The sequence below is a fragment of the Pygocentrus nattereri genome, chromosome 27 (assembly GCF_015220715.1).
Source record: "Pygocentrus nattereri isolate fPygNat1 chromosome 27, fPygNat1.pri, whole genome shotgun sequence".
NCBI lineage: Eukaryota > Metazoa > Chordata > Actinopteri > Characiformes > Serrasalmidae > Pygocentrus > Pygocentrus nattereri.
The window spans coordinates 19,715,158-19,736,937 of record NC_051237.1 but is presented as its reverse complement, the minus strand read 5'-3'; the positions used below and the strand labels follow the sequence as shown (position 1 = coordinate 19,736,937).

Here is a 21,780-nt window from a genome sequence, read left to right as displayed (position 1 = left end):
AACATGTCCACTGAAGTCTGCACCGATCACTAATCTCTCCTCTCTAGGAACACCATCTACCACTCCATCCATCTTACTCCAAAATTCCTCTTTCTCCTCTAACTGACAACCAACCTGTGGTGCATATGATCTGACCACATTCAAAATTACACCATCAACCTCCAACTTCAGGCTCATGATCCTGTCTGACACTCTCTTTACATCCAGAACACTTTTCACAAGCTGTTCCTTTAGGATTATACCTACTCCATTTCTCTTCCTTCCTCTCTACACCATGATAGAACAGTTTGAATCCACCTCCAATGTTCCTGGCCTTGCTTCCTTTCCATCTGGTCTCATGGACACACACAACATAAACCTTCCTTCTCTCCATCATGTCTGCAAGCTCTCTGCCTTTACCAGTCATTGTCCCTATGTTCAGAGTCCCTACTCTAACCTTCACACTCCTGCCTTTCCTTCTCTCTCGCTGCCTTCTAACCCGCCTTCCTCCTCTCCTCTTTGATGGTCTTCGACCTACAGTAGTCCAATTTCTACCGGCACCCTGCTGGTCAACAGCACCAGAGGTTAACCCGGGCCTCAACCGAGCCAGTATGGCAATCATATTTGTGATCTGCATGATAGTTCTGGCACAAGTTTTACGCCGGATGCCCTTCCTGACGCAACCCTCACCATTTATCCGGGCTTGGGACCAGCACCAGAAGTACACAAAGTACATCCCTAATGGCTGGCACAATACTACTGTACAGGAAGAAATACAGATAACAGGATCACATTCATTCTTTTTCTCCCACCCCGTTATTAAATCTAGCATTTTCTCTCCTTTTCACTTAAAAGCAGCAAAAAGTAAACAAAATGTAAGACAAGTTTAAAGACAAATCATATACAATATATCAATGGGGCTCTAAGAGGCTTAACAAAGTTACTTCAAACAAGTGCACAGATTTTCATATTTATTTATTATTATTAAGTAATATAATATTCAACAGTTAGAAATCATGATAGAAAGCAAACGCTAAAGTTTAAGGAAAAGAAGGAGGAAGGTGTGTGTGGGGGTACACTGAATTAGAAGTCTTCCCATAGTACATTCTCAACCAAGCACACATACACATACACACCTAGCTCAATGTACCCCACTCACATTAGAAGACCGCCAAGTCACATACTATTTGAGGTCAGCCCCACCAGATCAAGGATTATTACTTAATTCTGAACAGGGGAAAATAAAGAAGTCTTTGGACTCACTGTGCTCTTTCTGCAAGCAATATTGAATACACTTCAGAAATGACATACTTAGGGCCACCTGGCAACCCTGTGGAGCTAAACCACCTATAGCAGGAAACAGCATTGGCAGGATCACTGGGAATATAAGGCTACGTTCACATTACAAGCCTCACTCCTCAATTCCAAGACCCAATCCTTCTAACTTGATGGTTCACTGGTGTAGGTAAGCCACTCAAATCTGTCACTGATGTGAACAAACCTGTGTGCTTAAACAACCTGCATGAGCAAATCCTAATGAACAACGCTGGTGAATGATCCACATGCATTATGAACAAACAAACCAGCAGAACAAGACTTTATCGCAAATTTGATTTATTCTGACCAGTTTTTAGCTGTTTATTAACAGAGCAAGTTGAAGATGAAAATTTTTCAGGTGCTTTGATTTCACACTTTACCGACTAATTTCAGGTTAGGCACTGCTGCCACATTAACACTGAAAGATGGTACATGCGCAGTGAAAAAAAAAATAACGATATAACAATTTCCAATAATGCTGAAAAAACATCTGATCTGTCACATTAAGCCAAAAAAATTGGATTTGTGCCATTTAAGCCCAGTAATGTGACCGGAGCCTAAATGTTCATTTCTGGGTTCAGTTAGATCACAATAATGTCCTGCAGTACATAAGCCTGTCCACTAGGGGGTGGAAAATCCATCGATCTGAAAGTGGTGATTTAGTTGCAAATACACAGAAACTTCAGTATAAGTTACAATGCTTATAATAATATAACGCAGTATGTTTTTGCCAGAATAAAGGTTTTGGGCTTTGAGTTGTTAAAAGCTAGGTGCACTGGTTTTACTGTGCTTTCTCACAATGATGTATTCAATGTATTTGTTTTATTATTCTGAATCATGCAAAATAAATCAGATCATAACTCCTGATAAAATGTGAAATGTCATGATGCATAAAGTCTTTCCTAACCTAATCGTAAACAATTTAAATCATTGTGAGGTTAGAGATTTACAGCCCTTCTGATCATTCAATACCAAACCAATAACTTTGTTTCTCTCTCACACACACACAAACACGCACACAGTGCATAACCCCCAACACACCTTCTCCAGGTGAATTTGCCTGTTAGCAAAAGTAGAAATTTAACATCGTTAATAAGAACTCTTCATTCAGTTAAGATTACATGCTAAATAATTATATCCACAATATCTCAATTACATCTTTGTCTCATTGCTTATAAATGTGATTAAAAACTCCAGCTTCTACATTCCAAAAGAAAACAAAAGAGGATGAAGCACTTCAATACCATGGGATGGGCCACAGACACACACACAGACACAGACAGACACACACCCAGACACGCACACAGATTTTGTATTATTGTTCTGATTCAAACACTTAGCAACTCCTAATGCCTGAATACAAGCATCACAGGAATCTGTGATAGCCAAGAGCAATAATAGTAATAATAATAATAATAATAATAATAATAATAATAATAATAATGTAAGTGGGCTCAGAGACTTCAGTTGTTTTTCTTGTCTGGCTGATTCTGAGGAGGATAGTAAGGAGGAGGCTGATCCTGAGGGTGAGACAAAGTGAGAGAAAGAGACAGAGAAAGAGAGAGAGAGATTTAGAATACATACTTAACAAGTTCTACATTGTGGCTGTAGTTTGTTATTAAGGCTGCAACAATTAGTCAGCAGTCAATTAGTCGATAACAGTCAACTGTGAAAAAGGTGTCATTAGGGCTTTGCAATATGGTAATAATAAGACATGACAATACTTTTACAATACATGATAAGCACTCATTTTTCTAAGGTAAAAAACTGGGCCACATTTAAAATCAGTACCAAAAACTCATTATGTTAAACCACACTATGTTAAACCAAATCCAGTTAATTACATTCTCTCTGGAATGCAGCTGGTCAGTGTTTTGACAATTTCTATGATATGGTCAAAAAAAACTTGCACCATAATTATTCACAATATCATTCATTTGATAACTACATGGTAATTCATATGGTCATTTAAACAGATTTGTATTCACTACAGGAAGAGTAGGGGACAAAATCGCTCCTCACGTAAGTGATGAATCTCTTTTACATCCAAGTAATGCATTAAATGTTCAATATTATTACAGAAATAGTGCACTATATAGGGAGTCAGTCGTAGTTGTAGTGTTATAGCGCTGGTGAATTCACAATAATACATATTCTGGTCCATCCAGTTCACTACATAGCAAATACCATGTGGTGAACAGTGAGTTAATGATTAAACTCTTACAAACACAGCAACATAATAATTTTTAATGATGGCATCACAAAGGGAAAAGAACTGAAGAAGGCAGAGTACTTTAACTAAATGATCAGCATAACAGAAACGAACAGCAGCTGATTAATCAAATCAGAGAAAAAATAGTCAGTTGCATCCCTAATGTGTGTGTATTGTGTGTATATACCATTGGCATGTAGACATTGTGGGGGTTGGTGGGGTTGTAATAGGCGCTACCAGCCGCTTCTTGTGCTTTAGCATTACCTGGGGCGACTACGAGAGAGAAAGAGAGAGACATTATTTGTAAGAGGTAAACAATACATAAATGTCTGTGTATGTATTTGTGTGTATGGCTGTGTGTGTATAGTGTGTTTGTGTGTATGTGTGAGAGATACCTGGAGTGTTCCAGTTCTGGGGGAGCCCAGGGTAAGGAGGAGGTGGAGCCATATAGGGCGGAGCAGTGGGGTTCATTCCTACACACACACACACACACACACACACACACACACAAAATATCAATTACACAAACACCTACTTTTGCAAAATTTATAAAGACACCTACAGAAGTGACATTCCATGTTAGGTAGTAAGAGAACTTTATTTTAACTGGATTTCACCATGTAGTTAGTTATAGTAGCAGCAACATTTAGCTAAATCCTTTCTGCTGCAGCTCACAGTTCACACAAGCATGGACAGGAAAAACATAACACTAGTATTAGTTAAATAGTATTAAACATTTAACTTGATTTGTAATTATTTTAATATCTTAATCATAATATTCCTTTTTGCTTTGGTTCAATGACTTATTTTTAGCATCATTATTAACACCCACACTGCACTATGTTATACCTGATGCAGTAGCTGGGTAAGCATGTGGGCTGTAAGTGGGCTGTGGTGCATACCTAGTGCAGTAGCTGAGTAAATGAATAGATTGTATGCAGGCTGTGCTGCATACTTGGTACAGTAGCTGGACAAGCATATGGGTTATAAGCAGACTGTACTGTTCCTGGTGCAGTAGCTGGGTAGGAGTATGGATTGTAAGCAGGCTGTGGTGTGTACCTGGTGCAGTAGCTGGGCAAGCGTATGGGTTGTAGGCAGGCTGTGGTGCATAGGAGTATGGTTGGGGTGTGTATGGATATGGTTGTGGCTGTGGCATGGCTGGACTGGCATAACCGTTCATAAATCCAGCAGGACCATATGCTCCCACACCGGCCTGTGATGGAGCCCGCGATGCTGAAACAAACACACACACACATAAGTGTGCAATAGCCCAAAATAAACAAGCATAAATTTGTTTAGAACATATACACCTTCATATATAAGTAGCCCCTTTATACTGTTATATTTCAATGATGGTCATTATATCCTTTGAGTATAAAGTGTAACAGAAGTATACATTTTATTCATATTTTGCCTAATTTATAGTAAATATTGACTGTTGATCAAAACTTAACAGTTTGAATCAGTTAGCCAGAATGACAACTAATTATATCATTTTAACATGTCTTTATTTTGGATTGAGCCAACCGGCAAAACAAAATGATTCAAGCTGTAATGAAGCTTTATTTACTAAAATCACATGATTTATCCATTTTGACCCACAGCTTGAAGGTCTGTTCAACATTTCAAACTGCATTGCTCATTACCTCCTGAATACAGATCCACAGAACTACATACTTATACAGATGACTAAGAATATATACACACTCTCTCTCACACACGCACACTCCTTACCATTTGAGGCAAGTTTAAAGAGGTGCTGGCCCAGCTCTATAGCACCCCCACTGGGGAAAGACAGTTTAAAGTTGGCCTGGCCTTCCCAGCCACCTGAATTAAAAAAAAAAAAGATGTATGTGAGGTGTGTGCACCGTTTCTCTGGGGATGTGATGGCCCCAGTATGCACTGTGGGAAGAAGGCGTGTTGGATACACCCATTCATGGCAAAGCTATTCACAAATGGCAGTGGCCTCTTTAGCAGGATAATGCACCCTGCCATGCTGCACACATTGTTCTGGAATAGTTTGAGGAACATGAAGAGTTCAGTGTGCTGCCTTGGCCTCCAAATACCCCAGATCTGAATCTGATCTAGCATCTTTGAGATGAGCTGGAACAAGTCTCATCCATGTTGGCTCCACCTTACATGGCGGAGCTTGAAACTTAAAGGACTTAATTGATCTGCCCTCAATGTCTTGGTGTTAGATATCACAGGGTACCTTGAGTGATCTCGTAAAGTCCATGCATCTGCGTGACGCAGCAGAGAACTAAAAGCACATTAGGCAGTTAGCTAAAATGTGTTTGCTAATCAGTGTATATTTACATGTGCATACTTACCGCCAGGCTCTGCTTTGATGGTGCCCTGGATGTAATTGGCAGCAAATACAGGCTGCTCAATGCTGCAGTTTTTCATGAGATAATACGGGAACATGAAGGAACAGAATTTATCCTTCAGATTACTGCTCACAAACACCATCTGGGGAAAAAAAACATACAAATGGTTTAGACAGCAAATACAACTCGATCTGAGGGTTATTTCAAAAAGCAGTATTTCTCAGTTAGCCAGATAACTTAAGCCCGAAGACGAGGACTATCCTATTGGGCTTAAGTTATCTGGCTAAACTGAGAAATCCTGCTTTGTGAAACATCTCCCTGAAGCTCAAAAAACTGATGCTGCAATGGCTGCAATGATGGCAGAACTCCAGATAGTGTATTAAGTGTAAAGTGTGTGTGATTATACTCTATTGTGAGTGTTAATTGTAGTGTTTGCGGTTAAAGAGGAAATTCACTGATTTAAATAAATAAATAATTCTACAATTGCTGACCTACAAACAAAGTTAATTAGAATGGTTTGGTGTGAAATGGTTTATTGCAGAGAACCTGTTTTCTTTACAGTGGTGGTGATAGGAATAAGTTGTCACAATGTCTACATAAAAAAAAATTAAAAAAAAACATTTCATGTACTATTAAAAAATGATGGTGAGGCAATCTAAAAATACATTTTATTTTGTTATTATTTTGCCTTATATCACCCAGTATGAAGCTATCTGCCATGAATGACATGAATAAAAAATACACTTTGGGCAAAAATTCTCTCAAAACTTTAATGAAACAATGAGACATCAGGCAGCGTCTTTCTTACTATTCCATGTAATACCTTTCTCTGACGTAGCTTTTAGACGCATTAACCTCTTCAGTGGTCTGGTTCCCATCATCACCACTGCGAACAGTTCTCAAACCACTCTAAATGAGTTTGTCTACATCTTTACCTTTCAGTTTTTCTTAGTTGCTTTAACACACATTTGTCGATTCAGAAGTCGTATTTTCAAAACTGTTAACATGATACTGAACGGAGGCCCGCTTGCTGACCAAAACAGTGCCTATTCTTTACCAACATCAATCCTCTATAAAACACTAAACACACAATACAAAAGCTAACTTTTCCATCAAGCACTACAACTAACAATCAGCAGAGTAAATTCCTTCACCCATTCGCTAAACACAGACCAAAGAAACACAAAATACAGGTTTCAGCCTTTGTTAGCGCTGTATTTCAGTGCTGTACTGTCTGTTAATCCTTTTCTGTAATACACATTTACAATGTGCCAAAGTATATTTGCTCCCTTTTTCTCACTGTCTATAGTTTTGAAACAAAGGCAAGAGTGGTGGAGCACAATACTGTCCAAAATGATACTAAACCCTACAAATAAGTATACATTAGTCAAGGGTTAGCCTGTGTCAGAGGGACCCAAATAAGGTCTCATGTACATACCTTACTGAGGAGAAATTTTCATTACAAAACAATTCAGAGAAAACAATCATACATCAGCTCATCAAATATGACTTGTCCATGACAAAAGGTGAAAGAACAGTCAAACTCACAGACATACTGCTGCATTAATAGATTTTTTTAAAACTTCAATAAGTCAATCAGACACTGTATAAATCCATAGCACATCCTTCTACTGACAAACACTGTGTCTGGGCTCCTGTTTATCATCCTTTGTGTCGATGTTTCAGTGTGCTATTCTTACTTTTTTCAAGCAGTATGAAAAAAGGCAAAAAGCCCTGTGTGTTAGTTTTGTTTTGCACAGTTATCTAATGAACTTTTGTGCTTTTCTGAGTTCTTTTACCTGGAGAGGTGTGATTTTCCTGTGTGGCGTGTATTAGCTGTAGTGTGTGTATTTGCATTTACCCTGTATGGTGTGAGATACACAGAGCCTTTCTTGGTTCCTTTGAAAACATCACTCTTGTGTGTGGCATCACTGAAGGACAGCTCCACATTCTTACAGTCTCTCAGCACACTGACACACAAAACAGATAGAGAGAAAGGATTTAAAGCCACAGTCCAGCCAAACATCAATAGAACATCTTACAGTTAAACGCTTATGTTAAGATCCTCTTTTCTCTCCTAAGAAACCAATGATCTTTCATGAATGGAATATTAAGATCTGCTTTTATTTCTTCTTAAGTCTTAAGAAAGTAATTTTCCCACTTTGGGTTACCCCAATTTAAGTAAACGGGCCAAGATATGTTTAATGTCTTAAGAGGTCAGAGACAGGACTCAAGGTCAGAATCCCGCTGATAAAAGAAAAAAACTGATAGTTCAGCTTGTTCATTTTGACGGAAACAGAATGGACAGTTGTCAAATCTATCTCATTATACTTGTTCCTCCAAAGAAAGCAAAAAAAGTCGAAAGGAAACATGAGCTTAACAGCAATGAGTGAGAGACTTGGTTACCTAACCTGGACACAGTGCTTATCTGATCGGCTAAACACTGAATAAGAGATAAGGCAGCTTGGTAACAGTTAAAGTCAGCTTTGGACAAATCACTCTTGGGCTCTGTTTGGGATTTTAAAGAATAAACCAGTGTTTTCAACTTAACCTCTGCTGCATTTGTAGTTGCTTGATGTTTACCACAGACAATCATTTCAAAACATTTCCCTGAAGTTAGAAAAGAGCTGAAACCCAACTGACTGTAAACACACATCATAGAAGCCAATAGGCAGGTGCTTTAAAGGAATAGTCCAGTTTATATCTGCTGCATCTGAGTACAGACAACGGCTGTGCCAAAATGCTTCATTATAAAGCCTGGTGAAGCAGCCTTGTCTTATGCACCAAAAATTTACAAATATTCATTATGGTAAATATTTTAAGTTCACTGATGTGACCAAGACTCATAATGGAAATACATACATACATATATAAAATGTGTGTGTGTGTGTGTGTGTGTGTGTGTGTGTGTGTGTGTGTGTGTGTGTGTATGTATGTAAAACCTGTGCCATAGATACTTGGCTGACAAAGGTCATGCAGCAAATGGTACTCCAGCATAACAAGGCTTGCCTAATCTTTACACTTTCAATTCACAGGTGTTTCTTGTCTGGATAATATTTTTATTCCTTTTACTCATTTTTATTACCATTCATCACCAGTGTGACCAGATGAAATCCAGTTCTACTTCTCTGCATAATAAGCACATCAACAAGTGCCGTTTCTGTTATACTTTCATCAGTCTACTGTGATAACGCTTTGTAATCTGTATGAATTCACACAAACATGAGTTTAAAAAAAAAAAAAAAAAAAAAAAAAAAAAGAGTCGACGGAAGGGAGATGGCAAAACTCTGATTTCTAAAATCCTTTATTGCTCAGCTAGCAGATCACTTCCACTAAGCCGGTGTTTCACAAAGCTGGAACCTTGACATTTCAGTGTTTCCCCTTTTAATTCCTCAGCTCGTTAAAGCTCTTCATGATGTTCAAAACAGTACTGCTGGAACAGAAACACTGAAATGTTTAGGCCAGAACAATTTAAATATAATCTGGATTGCAAAGCCCTTCAGGGGAAATTCCACTCACATTTCAACATTTTTAAAGAATTAAATTGTTGAAATAGGAGTGTTTTGATCTTAAAAGTGTCACTGCAGAGAAATTTACTGACTCACTGATGTTGACAGCAACAGTGGTTGCGAAGTCTAGAACGCAAACACAGCCACTTTATTTACAAACTCAGAGTAAGCAAAGGTGAGGATGGTAATTCAGTGGTAAATCTGAAAAAATAAGTTTTTCATGGACCATTTTGCCAATACCACATATGAACATTTCTGATATTCATATATTTTATTCATATATATATATATATATATATATATATATCACACAACATATTAATAAGGATTTCATGTAATAACTTTCTGTGAGTCAGCTTTTAGAGGCCCTTCAGATGTATGGTTCTGTCACCACCACTGTGAACAAACCTGACGCTGAACACTTTTGGGTTTTGTTATGATAATTGCACACAGGGAGTATTTCACAAAGCAGGATTTCGGAGTTAGCCTAATAATTTAAGTTCAAAGTTGCGGGTATTTTCCTACTTGACTAGCTTGACTTTAGGCTGGCTCAACTGAGAAATCCTGCTTTGTGAAATACTCCTGATCAGGTAATTAAGGTACGCAGAAGCGTCAGGTGCGGCCTTGAGCTGAAATTTAATCCTGTAGGAGGTCAGCGGCACAGGAGCTGCTCTAAATCAGGCAAATAGAACACCTGTCTGCTGTATTTGTGTAGACGTCTGTAGATACTGAGTAGGAAAACATAACACGTGCTTTGTAACTAGCTAGAGAATTAGAAGAGGTTTTGGCCCATCATGTTATGTATTTCACTCGTTTAATACCGTTTGTATTTACTAACATAATGCAGCAAACGAGTCTGCCTGTTTTCCAGACTCGGCTCATTCTCACATTCAGAATAAATCTATTTAACCTAATTACTATGACAGCCATTATGTCTACCTAGCAAGATCGTGAAATAAAATGAACAGTTCCGTACATATTCATAAAATACGAGTAACTGCGTCAATTTCAACCCCAGAGAGGGAAACGGTAACTTAAACACTGTCAACATGTAGGTTAATGCTAGCTGGCATTAGCTTAGCGTCAGCTAACAGTAACTTAGTTATATAAGCTGCGTTTGTCATCACATAAGGTTAGCTTGGCTAATACGTCTAAAATATACATGATATACATCTCACCTCTCGCTGTTATCAATGAGGACCCCTCCCTGTTGAGAATGATTGCGGTTCAGTGCCATATTTCTGATGTTTGTGGGGATTTGTTGAGCTCTTTCTGTTTCTGGTGAAGCGGTAGGGTGGCTAACGCTAATAGTTGAATACTTCCGCACTCGTGACTGATCAAAACAAAACGTCAGCGACTAACGGAAAAAAACCGATTTCCCTCAGCAGATTTAGCACCGGAAAGATTTATCCAAACATTTCTCTGATACATCTGGATATAGCGTGTATAAAAAACTTAAAGATGTGTTTATTGGTTTTAAGTGTAGTTTCTCTTATGTACATTTTATTTTGAATCTGATGATCCTTTTAGAGAAACACCGCTTGCACAAGACAAAATACGGTAAATGTAAGCCACTTAGTCGATTTTGGTCTTTTCATTGAGGCCCTTAAATTTCTTCGCAATAAGAAATCTGCTATTAGGAATAAGAAGGATTTGCTGGACTTGTGTTGCTACCCAGTGTTGCTGGGTTGACTTCGTGAATACAGTCTCCTCTCCCCTCCTATTGCTCCTCTACTATCGCTTACAATCAGCTTAACGCTTTAATCATTACATTCGTAGCTCTTGATTCAAGTTTTTTTTTAACCTTTATTTTACCAGGTAAAATGTTTGAGAACCAGTTCTCATTTACAAACATGACCTGGCCGAAAGGCCCCAATAAAAATAGGTCCACGGCACATAAAAACAGATACATACAAAAGCAAGTATACATACCAAAAGTAAAACATAACAAAACAAACAAAAAAATACAGATTTACATAAAACAAACCAAAAAATATGAAAAAAGCAGAAGTAAGGATAGAGAAAAATGAGTATGTATGAGTATGTGCATTATTTTTATCCATGATTATTAACAAGAGCAACAGTCTACTATTGTATGTTTAATTGTATGCTTGAAAGTGGTAAGAGGTGTTAAAATTGCAAGTCTAAGGGTGGTTTGTAAAGTATTCCAATCATTTGCTGCTGAAAAACGAAAGGAATTGCAGCCAAAGTTACTGCAGGTTTTGGGAATGGTGAGCTTGATGTATTCACTTGACCTTGTGCGATATTTATTATTGGCTACGTGAAGAAGAGATGACAGATATGGTGGTGTTATGGCCAAGATCGTCTTGTAGATGAAGTGAAACCAATGAGGGCCACCGAGTATGAAGTGAGGGCAAGCCCACCAGTTTATAGAGATCACAGTGATGAGTATTGAAAGGTGCATTAATGGTAAAGCGGATGGCAGAATGATAAAGTGTGTATAGTTTTCGAAGAACAGTGCATGATGCCATTTTATAAATGATGTCACCATAGTCCAAAATTGGAAGTATTGTCATTTTAACAAGAGTAAGCTTGGCTGCATAAGTAAAAGAGGCTTTACTACGAAAAAGAAAAGCTAGTCTAGCTTTGACTTTCTTCTGAAGGTTATTGATATGTTTGGAGAAAGAAAGAGACGAGTCCAACCAGATGCCTAAATATTTGTAAGATTGAACAAATTCCAAAGTCATGCCATTAGCACAGCTGATCTTGGGGGGGTTAGCAGCATCTTTTTTTCGACTAAAGATAATGCATTTGGTCTTATTAGTATTAAGGCGAAGATGAAGGTTTTGAAAGGACTGCTCTACTGAGGTGAGACTCAATTGTAAATAACAATTATTATAAAAAGTAAATAAAATAATTACAAATAATGAAACAAGATCAAAGAAACAAACGTTTTAATAAAACAAATTTAAGAATTATGCTTAAAGATAAAACAATGATAAGCCAACAGCATCTCAGTATACCACACAAACATCTGAAAGGACCGTTTCAGTGTATGTGCTGTGAGCTGGAATGGACCTAAACGATGAACCAGTTATCCTGTGATGAGTGGAAAGTCTTATCTGCAGCTGGAGCTCCTGACCAAATCTCCAACCCTTAAAGCAATAGTTCAGTGATCAATCACTGAACTAGCTTCAAATGTAGTCCATCAGCAAGGACATGTTTGGTATCTTAAGTCACGCACTAGAGCTACAAGGCTAATATTATCCACCATGAAAACAAGTCTGTTTGAGATTACTTAACAACTTGACATGGTGTGAGGCAAGTTAGCATAGTCCCAAGTGGTAGGGTACAAATGTATGTGTTGCTACATTAGCCTTTAGTTTAGAATCAAACATAAACGTGGTTCATTCAACATTCAGTGGGTAAGCATCATCATAATTCCATCACATGAGAACCCATGCCAAACCCACATATTACCTGGATAACCCATAACACAGTGATGACCAAAGATATTCTGTGATTTATTCAAAACAAAAACAGCACATGAGGCATGTCAGACTGCAGTTCTGCAAGGTATTTACTCTCTGTAATGTTGAACTAAGTTCGGCAGGGCTTTGGAGTGCTGTGGATAGCACGTGACGTTTGGGTTTGACAGGATGTTTGTAGGTAATGCTGTTCAATAGGGTCTGAATTTCCTCTGCGATCTGAGCAGAGCAATGCGTTGTTTGTCCTCCTCAAATTTCTTCCTCAGCTGTGCAATATCTGTGAGAGAAAAAAGGACAGGAGTTTCTTTCAATGTTTTATACACATGCGATTGGAAGAGTAGCATTTGGAGAAGGAAATGAGAACAACTTCAGCACCATAATTCTGCATTAGTAAAAGAGCTAGCACACTATTAAGACAAATACCAAACATCTAACTTAATTACAAACCTGCTGAAAATGTATGCCTTCCTTTTTTTTGTTTAAACTAGTTTTCATTTGATAATAGTCACGAGTAGTAAAATTTGCATTTTTTAACACTATTTTGAGGCTTTCTATCTCATTGTCATTGGGGATTAGGTAACAGCATCTTCCCCATTTTACTTGCTCATTAAAATAAATCAGACAATTTGGTGACAGCCACAGAGAGGCAAAAAGGGTTTTAGCAATATTAAAACACGCCAGTGAACTTTGTTTAATAGGCATGTCAGGTTTATGACATTTTAGTTGATAAATTGCCATATGAACAACTGCAGTTAACAATGTTCTTTTTCCAAAGTATGTAAGTACAAGTGGCTAAACTGGAAAATTTACTATCTGCCAATATTCCCAACAGACACAGCTTGAGCTCAAATAAACAAACATTGCTCACTCATGGTAAAAATGAAAATAGGTAAAAACTAAGTAACAGTTTCTCACAGGTTGAAGAAAATTTTTACCAACGTCCTGTAAGGCTTGTGTAAGGAATGGACCAGACAATTGTCAATTAATGGAAAAGTCTAAAACGGACTCCACATTAGTAAAACTCACGTTCTCTCTGTGTGTCTCGCCGCTGCCATGCGTAGAAGTTCAGAAGCTCTTTTCTTTTCTTCTTCTTGTCTTCCTTCTGAAGAGCCCTCTTATTTGCTACTTCACTATGTGGGCGGGCTTTAATCCCTTTGCTGCCTTTGGTCACTTTAACCCAACCCTCCTTGTCCTCCTGCTGTTGCTCCGCCTCTTTTTGCAGACGCTCCGCCTCCTGAGGGCCACAGTGATGGGTTTATAGTTTATTACAATTATTTCTTTAATCACTTATCCTTGTTTGATTAATCCACTCATCTAATCTTTGATGCTGTTATCATTCAAAGTTCCATCTGTACAGCCAGAATTTTTTTTTCTTTTATAGCATCAAGAAGCCATATCTCCACCTACACCTCCTGTAGCATACTGTAGTTTGTCATAATGACCACACTGACTGAAGCTCAGTCCTGAATGGTGCACTTGCAATCGTACAGTCCATAGTGAAGTGTACATGCAAGGACTGCAAAGCCATAAAGACCCATTTCTCAAATCGCCATTCAAAGGGGGCTCACTAGCACCCTCAATGTGCACTTAGATGATGGACGTAACAATGTGGACTCGGCCGCAGCTTATTACACAAAAGACAACAAGCGATGTCCAATCAGAGATGAAGGGTTTCTTTACAGCTGTCTGACCAACATGGTGGACACGTTCAGATGCGAGTTTAAAATGCAGTAGTTTATTAAATTGAACTTTAATTAAACTTAAGATTGAATTGTATTGTGCCATGGTACAACCCCAATTCCAATGAAGTTGGGATGTTGTGTAAAACATAAATAAAAACAGAATACGATGATTTGCAAATCCTATTCAACCTATATTCAACTGAATACACTACAATGACAAATTTAATGTTCAAATGGATAAACATTATTGTTTTTAGCAAATATTCACTCATTTTGAATTTGATGCCTGCAGCACGTTCCAAAGAAGTTGGGACAGGGGCGTGTTTACCACTATGTCACATCACCTTTCCTTTTAACAACACTCAATAAGCGTTTGGGAACTGAGGACACTGATTGTTGAAGCTTTGTAGGTGGAATTCTTTCCCATTCTTGCTTGATGTGCAACTTCAGTTGCTCAACAGTCCGGGGTCTCCGTTGTCATATTTTGCACTAATGGTGCCTGCAAGTTACCCATGCCATGGGCACTAACACACCCCCACACCATCAGAGATGCTGGCTTTTGAACTTTGCGCCAAAAACAATCTGGACAGTCCTTTTCCTCTTTGGCCCGGAGGACACAACGTCCATGATTTCCAAAAACAATTTGAAATGTGGACGCGTCAGACCACAGGACACTTTTCCACTCTGCGTCAGTCCATCTCAGATGAGCTCGGCCCAGAGAAGCCGCGGCGTTTCTGGGTGGTGTTGATATCTGGCTTTGCTTTGCATGGCAGAGTTTTAACTTGCACTTGTAGATGGAGAGACGAACTGTGTTCACTGTGACAGTGGTTTTCTGAAGCGTTCCTGAGCCCGTGTGGGAATATCCGTTACAGAATGATGATGGGTTGTAATGCAGTGCCGCCTGACGGATCGAAGGTCACGGGCATTCAGTGTTGGTTTCCTGCCTTGCCGCTTACTTGCAGAGATTTCTCCAGATTCTCTGAATCTTTTGATGATATTATGGACTGTAGATGATGAAATCCCTAAATTCCTTGCAATTGCATGTTGAGAAACGTTGTTCTTAAACTGTTGGACTATTTGCTCACGCACTTCACAAAGTGGTGAACCTCGCCCCGTCCTCGCTTGTGAACGACTGAGCCTTTCAGGGATGCTCCCTTTATACCCAATCATGACACTCACCTGTTTCCAATTAACCTGCTCACCTGTGGAATGTTCCAAACAGGTGTTCCCAGTCTTTTGTTGCCCCTGTCCCAACTTCTTTGGAACATGTTGCAGACATCAAATTCAAAATGAGTGAATATTTGCAAAAAAAAAATAGTTTATCCGTTTGAACATTAAATATCTCGTCTATGTAGTGTATTCAATTGAATATAGGTTGAAAAGGATTTACAAATTCTTTCTTATTAAAATAAATAAATATTCTGTTTTTATTTGTTTTACATAATGTCCCAACTTCATTGGAATTGGGGTTGTAGATATGGAATTAGTTCATTTAAAAAAAAATGAGGATGACTGATATGCTGGGTGCAGCACATACAAAGCCTGTACATTGCATGAGTTTGTCCCAAATGCACACATTCCAACCAAGCACCCTTGAGGTCTTTTGCCCTGTAGGTCTGCACATTGTTGACATCACCAAAGTGTAGATGTTGAGGAGGACTGCAAGACCTAGTGCACCATTTGGGACTGGGCTCTAGATGCATTTATGACACTGCAGGAATAACGCATGTTACCAAAAAGTTGATGCAGTCTTTTGGAGAAGAAGGTAACTGAAGTGATAAGTTGGTGAAAAAACAATTTTCAAATATTTAATATTTCACCACAAATGTAGTTGTAGCTAATGAAGCCAAATAGTGGAAGCCTGCACACTCATCTCAAACTACAGTTATTTGCAAGTTTGTACACCCCTGGTAAAATAACATGTTTTGTTGATCTTCTAAGTTCAGAACCCAACATCCAGAGCAACCACACTGCTGCATATTTTAATGCAGTATTACTGTTTATTTGCCAAATTTAACACATTGGGAACGTAATATTCACATTTGCATCACGTTCAGTTTATTATGGTCTTAATACTCCCAAGTCTATAGGCTGTTACACACTGAACATGTGGAGAGGGAAAAAAAAGTACACTACTTGAAGATGCAAAATATTCAGAAGCTAATCAAAATGGTACACACCTGATAATGCATGTTTTTTTTTTTTTTACTGTTCACGATGCAAAAAAACAGTAGAACAGTAATTTCCATTTTGAAAAAGTAAAAAGAGAACAGAGAATTTTACCCTCTCATCCAGGAGCTGAAACTTTATACGCACTTTCACATTCAGGTCAAAAGCTCAGTTAGGGTTACTTTTGAAGATGCTACCATATGTGACAGAGCAGAGGATAAATTAATCCTTTACACAATGTTTGCACAGTGCTGTACAAGTGCACATTATTTAAAATAATTTATCATTGCAATAAGTGTGCAATGCAAATACATGAATGTCAAAAGGTCTTTTACCACAAACAAAGTTTACGGCATAACCCTACCTCCTCTTTCTTTTTGTCGTACTTGGTCATAAATTCATCCACAGCCTCCTGTAGAGTCTCTGGCTTAACAAACAATTGTTTGTATTCATGGATCCACTCTACAAAGAAGGGTTTGGGAATTAGTTGAGCAGAATCAGGTGTTTTAAATCAGGTAAAACTCTAAACCCTGCAGACTTGTGGCCCTCACTGTGCTTGAGGTTATGCTACCTTCATGATCAAGTGGGAACATCCCTCAACCTTGTAATTCCCTCTGAGATTTTAATCAAAAAATTTCGGACTTCTCTGAGTTGCTAATTTTAACATGGCTGCTCCCACAGAACAAGTAATAACAGTTTTATTACTACTGTTTTAAACAGTTTAAACAAACTTTTGAATTTCTATTTGTTTACCATAGGCTATGTCTATGATGCTGATAAATAAAAAATAATAAAAGTTTTATTAAACTGCATGTCTGACATTTTTTGGCACTACATTAAAGTTAATTGTCAGATTTGTTACAGAAAATTTCAAGCTTCTATTTGTAATGAGCGCAGCATTAGTAAACTGAATTAGACTCTGTGGAGAGCTTATAGACTTGTAAAGCCAGTGCAGTTGTGTGTGTATAATGGAGCTGATCAGGTTGTGTAGATCAGTGATGTGTGTTTAATGCAGTATCACTCACTCTGCAGGCCTGTCTGTACAGGTTTTTCTTTGGTGGAGACAATGAGTGGCGAGTCAGGAGGATGAGCTTTAGCTGCTGCTACGCTGGAGGCGTTTTTAAACACGATGTAGCCCACCTTAAAACACTATACAATACAGTGTTTGACAATTTATCCCATTTTACTTAAACAGACAGATCAGTTCATTTCAACAATCAATATTAACTCTGTACAGATTAACAGCATATGCTCATCTATTGATATACAGTTTGTGTTAGCCATCTTCTAGCCCATTATCAGTGATTAGTTTCTGACCAAAGAGCTGCTCCTGACTGGGTATTTTTGGTTGGTGAACTGTTCTCAAGCCAGGATTGAGACTGACATGTAAAACCTCTGACAGACGCTTACCAAAGCCACACACTACCATGTCACTTCTATTTCACTACCATTTCAGTAACAGAGGTTTCCACCCAGCTGTTGAATTTAGTTCAAGTAAATAATGGAAACATCACACAAAATTATGTAAATAAGGTTTCTATCAGCTCAACAAGACAATAAAACTGCCTAAAACTCCCTACCTAGCAACATCTGAGAAGTATAGAGAAACCCTTAAGGTTGAGCAGCTGTTGTTTTGTTTTAATTTTACATTATATTCTATATTCACGTTATTTCTTCTTATCAACAAAACATGTATCCATCTCTAATGAGACGTCAAACATGTAAAATTTTACATTTTATTTAATATTAGCTATTTCTATCATTTTTTTTCAATATATCAAAATATGCATGGACACCTTAGTAGTGCAGTGCTGAGAATGGTGAACTAATTAAATTATACCTGGACAACAGCAGTCCTGCAGTCAGAAAGTAGCCACTTTAATACATTAAGATGTTGTGCATCAGGACCAGGTGTGAATTAAATTTAAAAAGTGTGATTTCTAGTAAACTGGACAATTTCAACTCAACATGGTTAAAAATAAGAATGTCCCTTGTCTCTTCTGCTTTTGTAAAGTCCCAGGAAACACAGAGTAAAATATAAAACAAGGTTAGTATGATACTAAAATTGGATTAAACGTCTTTCAAAGTTCAAAGGAGAAAAAAACAGGATAGAAATATAATAAAACACAGCTTAAAAACACTTATTAGACACATGAGAACAGTCTGAATGCGGTCTTCATTACTGTATTAAACATATGTAATTGAAAGTTCTCAGTCCAACACACTCATTCTGCTACATTCTACCCTACTGAATCAAAACAAACAATAATGCAAGCACAAAAGGGAGAAATGAGTGAAACAGGCTCTACATATGTTTAAGTTATCTAGCTTTACTGAGAAATCCCAAGTGTGCAGAGTTACCTGTTTGTGTGCAGGTCTGAAGTACTTGGACAGACTGTTAGTTTCAGGCTCTGTTGATCCAGGTTTTTCGCTCAGCTCTACAGACTGAACTGAACCAAACTGGGAAAAGAGCTCCTTCACCACACTCTAAAACACAAATGCATTACACGTTTACACAAGTGCACATTTTAAACATTCATTTTCATTTTTAATTTGTCATTTATTAGCTTTTTCATAATTGGTATCATTTGAATGACAGTCCTGTTTTGTTTTTAAAAAATCTTATTGTTTTTACAGCAAAACAAATAGAAAAAAACTTCTTGAGCAAAACACACATCTCCATATGCTTTACCTCTGAGCAGTACGGAGGAATGTTGAGGACGAAAAGCGTTCTGTCCAGCGGTCTCTTCACATTTTTCTCCGCACGTACCCGGTGCTCTTTCACACAGAGCTGATGCTGAGCTACACTGTTAGGCTGGAACTTCAGAGACAAAACTGAAGCACATAAAACATGAAATTTAACACAGGAGTACAAAACACACACACACACACACACAAATTGGTTTCACTTTCTAATCACTAGAATTAAAACGTTATTTATCTGGACAGTAAGTGTTTATTTGCTCAGAAAAACATGAACATTACAATAAATACAAATGCATTAATACAATATGTTAAATCAAGTGTGCTCCTGATATAATTGATCCAATCTGTGTGATGGCTGAAGAGGTCAAGGAGAAATCTGAAATCAAACTTTAGTCTTCAAACAAGCTCACAACAACTACTTTTCGGAAAATATTTTTTACCATTTGTAATTTCTATGTTCGTTAACATTTATTAGTTATTAGTTGTAATAACATATGGTGATTTTACTAGCAAACAGTCGTGGGGCAGTCATGGGCTGGAGGTTAGGGAGCTGGCCCTGTGACCGGAAGGTTGCCGCTTCGATCCCCAGGGCTGACAGTCCATGACTGAGGTGTCCTTGAGTAAGACACCTAACCCCCAACTGCTCCCCGGGGGCCGTGGATAGGGCTGCCCACCGCTCCGGGCAAGTGTGCTCACTGCCCCCTACTGTGTGTGTGTTCACTAGATTGTATGTGGTGTTTCACTTCATGGATGGGTTAAATGCAGAGGTGGAATTTCCCCGGTTGGGGGATCAAAAAAGTATCACTTAACTTAAACACACGAACAAACTAAATGGCTTTCAAAGCGTACACAATAACAATCTTTCTGACAGGATGGTTGACACTCGTTGAAGCTCGCACATGGATAGCTATTACATGAAATGGTTATGAATACACTGTCAGGCCTTTTCATAATATGGTTTTAGAACTATTATATAATCTTTTGGTAATACAATTTTTTTATTTATTCGTGGTGGAGAGGTACATGCGGGGCATTGTGAGGTAGAACAGTCCCTAGATAAAAGATATTTCTTACAAGCTTACTACCATTTTACAATCATAAACAACCCAGTGACTGCGTATACTCATAGATCACAGCATGTTAAATAATCTTTGCGCTGCACTGTTCTGTCTGTTTATTGTGTCTAATGTATGTTTTAATCAGCGTATTTATTGCACTGTCTCTAGTTACATTTTTTTGCACACACTGCACGTTTGCACTTGTACTTTTTTGCACCTTGTTCTTGCAATAGTAACGTGATTTCACTCCACTGTGCTTGTACATAGATGGAATGACAATAAAAGCTTGCTGACTTGACCTGACTTGATCAATATTAACGCGTAATTAGGTTCACTGGTGGTTTTGGAGAGTTGCGATCCCTGGTTCTTATCATCACCACTGTAAAGGAATCCGAAAGTTTCTCTACAGTGAAGCACTCCGCCTCAAACCGCTCCGACTTTCACTACATTTTAAATGAGCACAGCATCGATCGGAGCAGTTCCTCTTTAAGCTCCAACGCTGATGGCGATACTAAGCTTCGCCACAGTTCAACAGCATTTCAGCACTCGAGTAGCTAATCTGGACCTAAGGCTTTATTACAGTTTAAGCTGTTTTCACCAGGCTACGTTTGCTTCTTGTATCATTACTGCACTGTAGCAACACTTTTAACCTACTTCAGTGTGACTCTGGACTCCTCTACACGCAGCGGTGCTACGCTTCCTCGCTTTCTCAGTGTGTACGCCGTGTATGAACCCCCAGATATATCAAACGCATATTAAACTCTTTCATGTGTTTGTTTAACTTAGAGTTAACAATAGTTGTGTATTTAAAGTTAAATTACCTGTAAATCCCCCTAGAATCACACAAGCACCTCTCGCATGTTTCTTTTTGGGCGCCGCCATCTTCTCTGTGTATACGTCACAAACCGGACGTGGCTCTTACGAAAGCTGGGGATTGTAGTTCTTTTACTATGAGGTTACAGCCGCATGTCTGGAGTTCAATCGACCTGGTATAATAAAACGTAACAAATTTTTAACACGATGGTGTTGATTTCAGGGTAAGTTAGGTGGAAGAAATGCGAGTGTTTTTCAGTGAAAATAGGACTGATTAAATGTGTGTGTATAAATATAATTTCCCTTTAAGAACCTCAGAATGGTTGCCTCTTAATTACATAATTGATTTTAAAGTGTTGCTAATAGTTTATATACCTCTCAGTGGAATGCAATGACAAAAGATCTCTGATCTATGGGAAGAATGCAAAGCTAACAGGCCACCATTTAGCTCTTATGCTGTTCAACACCGAATGTTAATATATATATACTGCTCAAAAAAATAAAGGGAACACGCAAATAACACATCCTAGATCTGAATGAATGAAATATTCTCATTGAA

The 21,780-nt window shown here is 38.2% G+C and overlaps 2 protein-coding genes across 2 annotated transcripts; both read right to left on the bottom strand.

The window, feature by feature from the left end:
• Positions 1 to 1,576: 1,576 nt before the first annotated feature.
• On the bottom strand, positions 1,577 to 10,680 carry wbp2nl (WBP2 N-terminal like). The gene is made up of 8 exons (XM_017694558.2): positions 10,523 to 10,680; positions 7,697 to 7,805; positions 5,839 to 5,977; positions 5,243 to 5,335; positions 4,568 to 4,741; positions 3,904 to 3,981; positions 3,696 to 3,781; positions 1,577 to 2,816 (listed from the first exon to the last, which is right to left on the bottom strand). The coding sequence occupies exons 1-8, from the start codon at positions 10,579 to 10,581 to the stop codon at positions 2,760 to 2,762; spliced, it is 795 nt and encodes a 264-aa protein (XP_017550047.1). The 5' UTR covers positions 10,582 to 10,680; the 3' UTR covers positions 1,577 to 2,759.
• A 1,562-nt stretch (positions 10,681 to 12,242) lies between these two features.
• On the bottom strand, positions 12,243 to 21,318 carry rrp7a (ribosomal RNA processing 7 homolog A). The gene is made up of 7 exons (XM_017694557.2): positions 21,230 to 21,318; positions 19,337 to 19,479; positions 19,006 to 19,131; positions 17,670 to 17,793; positions 17,009 to 17,106; positions 13,820 to 14,027; positions 12,243 to 13,070 (listed from the first exon to the last, which is right to left on the bottom strand). The coding sequence occupies exons 1-7, from the start codon at positions 21,288 to 21,290 to the stop codon at positions 12,985 to 12,987; spliced, it is 846 nt and encodes a 281-aa protein (XP_017550046.1). The 5' UTR covers positions 21,291 to 21,318; the 3' UTR covers positions 12,243 to 12,984.
• Between the last annotated feature and the right edge of the window lie 462 nt (positions 21,319 to 21,780).